Source organism: Kryptolebias marmoratus, linkage group LG23, assembly GCF_001649575.2.
Source record: "Kryptolebias marmoratus isolate JLee-2015 linkage group LG23, ASM164957v2, whole genome shotgun sequence".
Taxonomy (NCBI): Eukaryota; Metazoa; Chordata; class Actinopteri; order Cyprinodontiformes; family Rivulidae; genus Kryptolebias; species Kryptolebias marmoratus.
In genome coordinates this window covers 16331709-16343763 of record NC_051452.1, presented here as the reverse complement: position 1 = coordinate 16343763, position 12055 = coordinate 16331709, and the positions used below count along the sequence as shown (strand labels likewise).

At 37.2% G+C, this 12055-nt stretch overlaps 1 protein-coding gene across 4 annotated transcripts in view; it reads right to left on the bottom strand.

The window, feature by feature from the left end:
• The window catches only part of dmd (dystrophin), a 272414-nt gene that overhangs the window by 99047 nt on the left and 161312 nt on the right, over nt 1–12055 (bottom strand). For all 4 annotated transcript variants that reach the window (XM_037973934.1, XM_037973936.1, XM_037973937.1 and 1 more), the window contains exons 37-44: nt 11092–11241; nt 10865–10963; nt 10017–10116; nt 7523–7692; nt 7241–7358; nt 6020–6231; nt 4379–4533; nt 1112–1301 (exon numbers count right to left, since the gene is read on the bottom strand). In XM_037973934.1, the coding sequence (XP_037829862.1) occupies nt 1112–1301; nt 4379–4533; nt 6020–6231; nt 7241–7358; nt 7523–7692; nt 10017–10116; nt 10865–10963; nt 11092–11241 (1194 nt within the window). The remainder of the gene's footprint in view (nt 1–1111; nt 1302–4378; nt 4534–6019; nt 6232–7240; nt 7359–7522; nt 7693–10016; nt 10117–10864; nt 10964–11091; nt 11242–12055) is intronic.

The window sequence follows — 12055 nt, the reverse complement described above, 5'->3', positions numbered from 1 at the left end:
TGTGAGTGCTTCCTGGTGGGCGTCTCCTGAGCAGGTGTACGGACGTCTCATCACCACTCCTCCCACACCTGTGACTGATCAGGCTAATTAGAAGTGGAGGAGTATTTAAGGCTGCAGTGAAGACCAGACCAGCGCTGGAGCATTATTTACCATGTGGTAAAGTGCAGAGCCTGAAGGAAACTTATCTGTGTTCTTCGTGTACTCCCTGTTGTAATCCTAGTCTGTTTTTCGTGTCTTCAAACCTGTGTTCAGGATTTTCTGCTCGTCTGGAACCAGTCTGATCTGCCTTCAACTGCCAGCCGCCAAATTAAGTACTCACCTGCTCAACTGAACCTGACTGTTCCTCTCCTCACCGATCCCATACTCACCTTCATTCTCTGCTCCTCAGGTCCTGGTTCCGGTTCCCTCCTGTAAATACTCATTACACTGTAAATAATTTCACTTACCGATACCCGCTGGTTTCTGCATCTGTCTGTGGCCGAACTGCTCACCTGGGTACTGTTCAGATCCTGACACTAACTATGTGGCTTCTGAAGGTGATGGTTGGGGCTTCAAAGCAAAGAGGGAACCAACCTGAAACATGCATGGCCACCAGCCGACATGGAAGCAGGATTAATTCCAGCTTCATCTTCTGGTCTAAGGTTACCTATATTTAGTTTTTGTTGTGGACAGAACACTTTTCAGTGTGTTGATTGACAAACTAATACCCGAGAGGACTCTTTCAGGAAAAGAACTAAACCAAAGCCTAACAAAACAAAACAAAACAATGATATATATTTTTTCTAAATCTTATTGAAAGCCTTTTAACTTTTTTGTTAACTTTTGGTTGAATAGTTTATGTTTGACAAGAATATCTCAAGTTTACAGTAAGTGCGCTCCAAGATTATTGGAGTACAGGAGAGTAACATGGACTCTAGAAGGAATGGGTATTTAAGAAAGCATGATGTAGACCTGGGGTAAAAATAATTGTAATAAGACAAGAAGGTCATTCAGTTACATCTTTAATTTGTATGACCTGTCAAACCCTCTGTAGAGCTGCACGACCTGTGAAACACGGGTTTATAACTTAATGAGCAGGATCTGTGTGTGTTTCTGTGTGTGAGTGTAGTACCTTCCACTGTGCCAGCAGTTTTCTGGCCGCCTCAGGCTGCTCCTGCACTCTCTCCTTGTTAGTTGCATCTATTAAAACATTGCAGGTTGTCTCTGCCTCCGTCAGCCAGTTGAGGAACTTCTCCAGATCGAGGTAGAACTGCTGCAGCAGTTTGAGGGCTGATTCTACAGCTGCCTCCCTGTCCGAAACACTGGGTATGCAGACAGATGAAACCAGGTTTACACAAGACTGATCTGGAACAACACATCTTTTTTGTTCTTTAAAACAATCACTATTTCCGGATCGGATGGAAAATATATTTGATCTACTGTGCATTTAATAAGTTTGACATGAGATGGTGTTGGGATGTTATTATTTTCCTTTATCAATTATATATATATATATATATATAGGTGTGTGTATGTATATATATATATATATGTATGTGTGTGTGTATATATATATATATATATATATATATATATATATATATATATATATGTATGTGTGTGTGTGTGTTTATGTGTGTGTGCATGTATTAACAAGCACCCAAATTTTTGTCATTTAGTTAAACTAAGAAAAACCCACAAAGGTCACTGAAAAAAACTGAAACTGACAGAAGTAGTAAAAAAAGACTAAAAATTAACTAATGAAAAAAAACAAAAACAGACTAATAAATCTAGCTTTGACTAAAATAATCATACCCTTAACATCATATTTTCAGGCAAACAAGTGATTTCTGTATCTCTCTCTCTGAGACTTCTGCACCTGTCCACAGTTATTTTGATCCACTCCTCATGAACAAACTGCTCCAGCTGTCTCAGGTTTGAAGGGTTCCTTCTCCAGATGTTTCAGCTCCTTCCACAGACGTTCAACAGGATTTAGATCGGGGCTCAGAGGCCACTTCAGAATGGTCTAATGTTTGGTTCTGAGCCATTTGTGGTGTTTTAAGATGTGTGTTTTGTGTCATTATCCTGTTGGAGGACCCATGACCTGAGACTAAGACCAAACTTTCTGCTTCTGAGCAGCACATTTCACTCCAAAACCCCTTGATAGTCTTGAGATTTCATTGGAGCCTGAACAGATTCAAGACCCCCTGTGTCAGATGGGGCAAAGCAGCTCCAGAACAGGACTGGGCCTCCTCCATGTTCCACTGTAGGTACAGGGTTCTTTTCTTTGGACGTTTCATTTTTGGCTCTGTGAACACAGAACTGATGGGACTTGCTGTTAAAAAGCTTGTCTTGTCTTTTGTCTTTGTGGTTTCTCAATGTGGATTTTGACAAATACTAGTCTCACTTTTTATGGTTCGGTGTCCTCCACAGTTGTCTTTCATTTAAGCTGTATTAGCAGTCAAAATATGCAATTTTAAAAGTTTTTCATTTGAATTTTTTGTGGTTTCTCAATATGCATTTTGGCAAATTCTCCTTTTTAAGATCCTGTGTCCTCCTCAGTCGTCTTCCATTAAATCCTCTTTGGCTCAAACAGACCGATGGTGCGATATCACACTGATGACCTTTGAGTTCACCTCTGATCTTTAACTTAAATATGTCAGTCATTTTGTTTCTAAGCTCCTGAGACAACTCTGTCCTCAGCTTTCTGTGCTCTGTGTTCAGTGTGGTACACACCATGATACCAAACAGCACTGTGACTACTTTTTACCCTTTAAACAGACAGACTGGCTGATTACAGGACACACCTTAGTTTAACATATCCCTGTGCACAAATTATTTTTCATCTTTTTAAGAGTACCATCCTTTTTGTCAAGGCTGGTTTAATTAGATTTTTAAATACCTCTATTACACCAAAATTCAAAAGCAATGACAAATTTACATTAGTTAATTTAACACTAAATTTTTAAAATATTTTTAAAACCTATTATTAGAAAAGAATTCTGTCACCCACTGTTAAACATAACATAAAAGCTTACTAAATAAGAATTAGATAATTAATTATTGTAGACACAACTTTAAAAAAAAAATACTTCCATACTGAACATGAAAACATAATTTCATGTTTTATGAAATGAGTGAACATTTAAAAAGATTATGACCTCGCTTTTCTTGAATTAATGCCTATGGCCCACCACCTTTCATGCCAGAGTTTAGGACTGAGATCGTCTTATGCAGAAAAATGACAATGTTCTAGTTGTTTTTGACAAACGTCGAAAATAATGTTAAGCAAAACCACATACTACTGTATCGTAAATTACTCTTAACCACTAACCCCTCAGATATTAGCTCACTATCTGTAAAATTGATTTATCACCTATATAGTCTATATAATATACCCTAAGATATAGATGTTGTAGCCATTTTTGTGTTTGCTAAGGTCATAGCTGTGACAGTCATCTTAAGTTGGATTGATTTCAAAAGTTAATCAGTTGTAAATTTACACTGAATGATTACTTTCAGAAAGTTTTATAAAACTGTCTTGTGGTTCATGAGATATTTTGCTAACAGACAAACAGGGTTGACTACAAATGTTAATGGTAAAGTTATATGTAAAGCTTGCACAAAAGTACCCATTGGAGTATGTGTTTTGAAAGACTGTAAGCTACAGACACAACAAATTTTAAATCAGTATCTTTAAAACTGAATGAATTATAGTTATTTTTGTATTTTCTAAGGTCAGTTGGATATGGTGGCCATAATGAATTGGGTTACCACCAAAAGGTATTGGCTTGGAGAGATTTATCCAATAAATATGTCCTTCTATTTCATTAAAATCTGTCCAACAGTTTAAGAGCTATTTTGCTAGCAGGCAAAGTTGAATCCAAATAGGTTTTATCAAACTGTGAGCACTTAGGATATTTGTTGGGGATGATTCTCAGCCATGACCACACCAAACTGTAGAAGTATCTACAATCTCTGGAAAATTGACTGAGCAGTAGCCAATTTTGTGTTTTTCAAAATGAGTTGGCTGTGATAGCCTTATTGAATTAGATTGACTCCAAAAGTTAGTCACTTGTAGATATACATCCTACTATTACTTTATAAGTCCAGTGATTCATGAGATATTCTACTAACAGACAGACAGACACACACACATACATATGCAGATGCGCACACAGACATAGGCAAAAACATTATCGTCCACCTTCACCTTAAGATGTTGGGCAATGAAAACAATTAAAAAAAAATAGTGAATTGTATCAAAACTAAAGGAATTTTTTAAAGTTGGCATATATTGACAATTTCCATTTATCTACCCTATATCTTGATGGGAAATTATTTATTGTGTAGCGTAAAATAAGGTCATAAATGTAATCTCAGCAAACTAAATGTTTACCGTTTGTTGATGTGCGTCCATGTGGCCATCATGTTGTCATCAACTTGTGTGACTTTGTGCGTGTCGTCAGTAGCATACAGTGTCAGCAGTTTGTTGGCCAGTGCTTTAGTTTCAACCACCTGTCCCTGCCACTGGTCAAGGTCCTTCATGAAGAGCTAGAGAGAAGAAACAGTAATTTAGTCAAAACAATGAAAAATAATGAATGGGATAATTTATTATGTCTTTGTAAACATCCCTTGCATGAGTTATCACAGTCTAGATGTATGAGGGGCTGTTTAGGCCATCATTTTTCTGCCACTCACACAAAGTTGTCTGAAAAAACTAAGTCCTCCAGTGCTGCTTCTATAGGATTTACGAGGTTCAGCATCATCCAGGTGCTACTGATTAAATGTATTGATTAACTAATCTTCATCAGTGTGATCACCTCTATAAAAGCAGGAGTTTTTGACAGTTTGCTGCTCTGGAGAATGCAGGTTTGTGCTAAAACAATGTGAAGGTGGAATAACATCCAAAATGACCTTAAAGAAGCAACTGTTGCTGCTCATCAATCTGGGAAGGGTTAAAGGTTATTTCCCCACTAATTTGGAGTCCATCATTCCATAGTTACAAGTGGAAAACATTTAAGACAGGTGCCAATCTTCTGAGGATTGGACTTCGAAGAAAATTCCTCCTAAGGCTCAGAGAAACTCTAAAACCCCAAATAGCTTCATCTAAGATTCTACAGGCCACAGATAGCATGTTAAATGTTAAAATTAACGAGAAACCAACTAAAAAAGACTGAATAAGTATGGCTTGTTTGGAAGGGTACCAGAAGAAAGCCTTTCCTTTTCTCTCTAAAATAACATGGCAGCATGACTTGTAAATTTCATTTGAATAAACCACAGGACTTCTGGAACAATGTCCTTTGGATAAATTACACCAAAGTATAGATCTTTACTCATAATGCACAGCACCATGTTTGAAAAAAAAACCCAAAAACAAACACAGCACAAACACACTATACCAAAGGACAGTGGTGGAGGGTTCATGATCTAGGCTTGTTTTGCAGCCACGGGACCTGGGCAGTTTTCAGTCATTTAGTTGACCCTGAACTCCTCTGTAGACCAAAGGATTCTAGAGTCAAATGTGAGGTCATATGTCTGACAGCTGGAGCTGGGACCAAACTGAGTCATAATGCAGCAGGACAATGATCTCAAACATAGCAACAAATCGACAACAGAATGGCTCAAAAAGAAAAGATTCAAGGCGTAATAATGATTCAGTCAAAGTCCAGACCTAAACTTGATTGCTTTTCCATTTTGTTTATGTTGAGTAAATGATGATATGGTGGAATCTATTGTGTTTCTGTATACTTGAGGGTAAATTTGAATACATTTAGAACATGGTAAAGACTAGATATACATGTATGTACAAGTTAGTTTAACTGTGTAAGAGTGGCAGAACTAAATATGGCTAAGACAACCCCTCAATGGAGCATTTTGTTTACACCTTACATACTCAGTTGAAAGACTCCATATATATCAGATACTTTATTGGGTTATTTTTAAGGTCTTAGGTATAAGCATCATCGTAAGACCATTAGAACTGAGAGCCAAGCTTTGTTCTAAATCCATGAATTCTCTGAATAAATGTGAAGCCCACCCTCAGATCAGCATGTTGCTTCTTCAGAGCGTCCACAGTGTATGTGATCTCCTGCCACGATTCAAGCCTTTCACTGGCCTGTTTGATGAGACGATCCACCTCCCTCTTGGCATCCAGCCAGTTTGTGGAGTCCTGCAGCATGTTGAGGATTTGCTTCAGCCTATCAGACAGTTTGGTCTGAGAGTCTTCCCAGTGAGTCTGAAGCCTGTCAACTACAATGGAAGAAAGATATGAAAAAGGGATGGATATGAAGACACATTACATGAATATTTGAACATTTGTAAGCACATGGATTTTAAATGTTAAAATATCTATGTATATGTCAGAATGGACTCTATGGTAAAATGTAAAACAAACAACAAAAACATGTAAAACAATTTGAGCATACAGTACTCCACTATCACAAATAGTTTAAACAGTTTAAAGGAAAACAATTCACATTTGCATTAAAATGTGAGAGTGCGAGTGTATTTCCTTGTTACTTGTATTACCAACAAGTTCTGGCAAATTTGGCTTTTTCTTAGCTCCAGCCTGGAATAATAATAAATAAATAATAACAATCCTGAAACTAGCTCAGTATTGTAATAAACTGCTCTGCCTTTCTGTGTGACCTTTTACATTTTATTCCTTAAGGGGAAGGAGGACAATGTAGAAATGTGTGTGTGGCATATAGTACTGTAAATATCTTGATGTCTCGAGTGTGCGGACATACAGTAGGTAGAACTCGCTGGCAGTCAACTGTATAATGACAGCTATAAATGTACTTATAAAGCACTTATGATTAAAATTTGCTGAACAAATGTACCTTCTGCTTACTGCCTCTGGTAAGAAACTAAACAGTGCCGCAATGTCACAGCTGTGTCGTCTCTGCATTTCTCCATCACTGCAGAGTTGATTTCCATGAAAATCAGCTATATGCCAATAAAGGAAGTAAAATGAAAGTCTCTACACTTCAGTTAGAAGATGCAGGAGTCTGGGAAGGGAACTAAAAACAGGCTGTAGTTCTTACCTCAAAACTAATAGCTTTACAATTACAAATTGAATCAGTTAAAAGATAATCTACATGGTGTTTTATGGTGGATATTGTTGTGAATCACAGTCCTCGTCAGGTAAATCTAAAGTTTTAATATGAAACTTTGGGATAGTATTTGTAAAGTAAAACACACACAGAATGGGAGAATACTTTCTCTATCCTCTAGCAAAAAATGAAGCATCTCTTACTGCGTTCTGTAATAGCATTCCGTGTCTCCTGGTTGCTGGTTTTGTTCTTCAGATTTTGAGCTGCTGTGACTTGTTTTTCCAGAAGGGGGCGACGTTGGTCAAGCTCTTGCAAAGATGCCTAAAAACAAGCACTTCTAATTTTATAATCTTAACAGTACATTTTTCTTGTGTGTAAAACTTTAAATAATAAAATAGAGAAGAGAAAAAAACAATATCCATAAGCCAGCAATTTTATTGCTCAATAAACATTTCTTTGGCACACTATAGTTCCAGGGCTCTAACCTTAAGTTGGCCTATATTTTCATTGATGTCATCCAGGTCAGCCACCACTACTTGCTTGTTCTGAACCATGTTATCCAGCATAGTCAGCCAGTCAGTGAGCTCAGCCCAGGATTTGTTGAACTGAGCTAGTGCTGCAGATTCAGGCTGGGCTAATCCTGCTAGAGTTTCATCTGGGACATGCAAACAATGTTAGAGAAATCCAAGTGACATGGAAGATACAAATACCTGATAATAAACATACAATATAATTTGTAAGAGTTACATGTTTTTAGTGGTTTCATACACTCCTCATGGGCATGAATGTTTTATTAATTATAGGCTTTTAATGAATTGTTTGAACAATTCTTGTTAGACTGATTATTGTATGTTTGGAGGGATCAAGGTGAAGCTTTCAAACCTAAGAACACAATCAAACATGATGGTAGAAGCATCATCATGTGATATTGGTGCATTTAAAGTGGATAGAATCAATAGGCTCTTTCACAAGACACCTAAGGCTGGGACTCGCCACCTCTGTGGGATTTCTGAATGGACTGAGGCAGCTAGGGGAGTCATAGCCACCCCTGCTGCTTCTTTGTGCCATAAAGCGAGGTAATAACAGAGCCGAAACAGTTGACATGTGAAAAGGTAGGCTGGCTTTTCAGTTAAATTATATGATGAAGTGATAGTGTATGCTTTCCGTGACCACCTAGCTGTTGGATTTAAATGCCAAAACTATAAGTACAGATTAATTCCAGAGGAAACCTCTCAAATGTTAGAAATTATGGTGATACAATGCCTGTCTTCTTAAAAAAACTAGTGGGTTTCAGGTGTATTTTGGAGGATACGAAAGACAAATTGCAGCAATTGTGCATTTAATTGAAATATTTTCTTGAACGCAAACAGAATTGCTACACTGTGCTCATCTGTTGTTGTGAGAAATGTTGTTCAAGAGACATCCATCACAATAAAGCATTGAGCAACATATAAAAGCAGCTGATTTTTGCTCCACGCCTCTTTTGGTTCTGCTCCGCTTGCTTTATTTCTGAATGTTCCCATCTGTGTGGGATGTAGGCAGATCCATCAGTGTTTCATGAATGGCCAGATGGACTGATCTGTGCGCCCATTTTGAGGAACATTAATTTGGCCTACAGTTCTAATGTAAAGATATTTGGCGTTATTTTTGATCAGGATGTGTCTTTTAACCCCCACATTAAAATTATTATCAGGACTGCTTTCCTCCACCTACGTAATATCACTAAAATTTGAAACATTGTCTTAAAATGATGCAAAAAAACCCCCCCAAAAAAACTGGTCCAAGCATTTATCAAATCTAGGCTGGACTTTTGTAATTCTTTATTATGTAGGTGTATTATCTAGGCTCCCTGTGAAATTCAGAATAGAATTTAAAATCTTACTTCTAACAAACAAAGCTCTCAACAACCAAGCTCCATCTTATATTAAAAATATTATTGTTCCATATTTTTCTAACAGAGCACTTTGCCTCCTGTTCTTGTTTTAGTAACTCTAGGAACCACAAGTAAACCTGCAGTTTGAGAGCAGTTTTGGTTATCAGGCTCCTCTTGTGCAACCAAATACTGAGGCTATTCACAAAAAAAAAGTTTTGTTTTTTTCATCCTAGGTGGAGTCTTTCCTGAGTCCCAGCAGTTCACAAGTGACTGCTGAGGCCTTTTTCTCCACAATTTCAACTTTTTCATTCTCCTCTAAATGGCACTAAATAGCCTCAGAAGTCAACACTTGACTGAGGCTTTTCACACCAAAAATTACGGGTTTTTTTTTCATCCGAAGTGGATATTTTTTGTCAGTCCTGAGGCCTTTTTTCCACAATTTCGACTTTTTTCCGTTCACCACCACTTGGCATCAAAGTGGAGTTTTTCCTTTCCACTGTTGCCAATGTGCTGCTCAGGATGGGAGACTGTGACAAAGTGAAGATTCAATGCAATCTGCTGGCTTCCTTAGATAGATAACTTTTACGAATTGACTTTTTATAGTTTGGGATATTTTTGTACAGTGCCTTGAGATGACTTTTGTTGTAAACTGGCACTATATAAATAAACTAAACAGAATAGAAACTTTGTAGACTATGCTTAAAGGCCAGGAAACCAACCAGTTTAAATAAACTCTGCCAATTCTGCAAAGAAGAGTGGTCAAATATCAGCTAGAATTATGATATGTTGATGGGTCAAAAAAGCCTGTGGTCAAAGTTAACCAAAAATTAGTAGGGCTAAATGTATATGTTTTGATCCTGTGTGGATTTGAGAAAATCCACAATAAATTCCAATTTGTGCATCCAGCTGTCTTTAAAATTTGTTGAAATTGTTTTGTATATTCATTCTATCCTGGAAATAAATCATTAAAAGCCCAAAATTAATATAATTGAATCCCATCATTAGTGTATATACCCCACCCCACCCCCCCCAAAAAAAAAAAAAAAAATGTACAAAAGCAAACACAAGTCTTGATTTATCTGTTAAAAAACAACAACAAATCATACAAGCTTTTCTGGGTTGAAGTGTGGCAGCCACCCTCTCCTTATGTGGCAGCAGAAGCTCCAGGATCAATGCCCAGTCTTCCCTTAGCTTGCCATATTTCACCTGCCATCCAAACACAGAAATATGTGTGCTCAAAGTCAGTCAGTACTGTTAGAAGAGACTTTGGGTCATCTTGTAAAAACACAACAGAAGGCTTTAGCTTTATATTTACCAAGCTGTGTTGACAAAGCTATAACCAGTATTTCATTATTCTTATGAAAAGCTAAATATACCAAAACACTGTTTAAAATCTAAATCCAGCAAAATTCTATCTAAAAGCAAAAAGTAACAAAACGCTAGTTAGGGGTAAAAGTCAGCAGCATAGCTAAAAGCTAAAAGTAGAAAAAAGAATAAAAGTAGAAACACGGTAGCTAAAAAGGTAAAATAAGCAAAATGATAGTTAAAAGCTTAAAGGATCTAAAAGAAGCAGAACAGCTAAAAGTAACAGACCAATAGCTAAAAGTTAAAAGTAACAAATATTGAACAAGAATGCTAAAGTAGATTTCAGAGTACAATGTTTAAGAAGGGATTGACAAAATCTTAATATATGTGGAAAATATTTATGAACAAAGTTAAATATTTTGAAAAGCATATATGGTAAGTTACTAAAACCAAAAGTCATAGCCCCCATCTCCTGAACAAGCTGAACTGTTTTTTTTATATATGAATGGCTAAAATAGCATAAAGCATGCAGAAGTAGTTAGATTGCAAAAAATGTATGGAAACCTATAAAATAGGAAAACAGCAATGTGAAAAACAAATATGTGCCCTAGATTGCCTAGTTTTGTTTAAAAGTTTTCTACATCTTCACCTTGTCCACTTGGCCAGGAGGAGTGTCCTTAAACATCTGGTTAGCTCTCTCCAAAACAAACTCCACTTCAGGCTGTTTCACATGTACTTCTTCAATGAGCTTTTGCAGCAAACAGAGGTTAAAAGGTACAGAAGTTATTTACATTTATTTCAGCAGTATGTCCTTCTGTGTTCTGGCAATACAGATTGTATGATGCAATGAGGTCTAAAAGAAAAAGTATGTCCCACTTTGGCTGGTGGCTCCTCTGGACTGTGCTCTAGTTTAGCTCTGGTGTTTGTTGCCCAGACAGACAAGTCTTCCAACTGACCCTGAAGTTTCCCAAGCTCCTTTAGTAGACCTTCAATTTCCAATTGGCGCTCAGGCAGAGCCTTGGACACCTAAAAGAAGACTCAATTTTATTGATAAGGTATAGTATTTAGCAGTGAGTTGTGTGACTTGGACTCAAGCCCTAATTTTGATGAAACAATTATTATCAATATTTTGGTTAGTTCAGGCCACAGTGCCCCAGAGAAACCTGCTTGGAGTCAGAATATCTACCAGTATTACGAAAACATGCTTGTTTGTGAAAACAATGTCTATGTTCAATATTGTGTTGACTGTGTCCTATTCCTGCCTTTGAGTGGCCTAAGAAATGCTATATAAGTATTATAGTTGCCACTTTCTCAAGAAGAGATCCAGATTGCAACATGGTCTGAACCATGTGAAATCATATTGTGATTGTTCAAGCAAATCTCCCAGCTGTCAATTTTTGGGTTGTTCGTTTAATTATGAAGTAAAATACACATAACATCTCATGATTGGCCGTTTTATTTCTTCTATATTATGTGAAAAGACAAGCATCATTTACAACACTTATGTAATTCTTTAAAGCTACTATATGTTTTACAAAAATAGGCTGTCAGATGTGAAGTTAAATTGTTTGTGATTTTTGTAAAATAAATGGAGATAGATCCTCTAACAATCATGATACCATGTATTTGCCATAGACTGTAGAATCATTTCTAATAACTATGAATAATAATTCCCTTCTCACCCTCCGCAGGTGGTCTTTGTTTCATCCTCTGAGCTCGGGTCCTCTACCAGAGGCCTGGGAGCTTGAGGGTTCTGCGCAGTATCTTGGCTGTGCCTAGAACTGCACATTTCTGGACTGAGATGTCTGATGTTGTTCCTGGGATCTGTTGTAGCCACTGC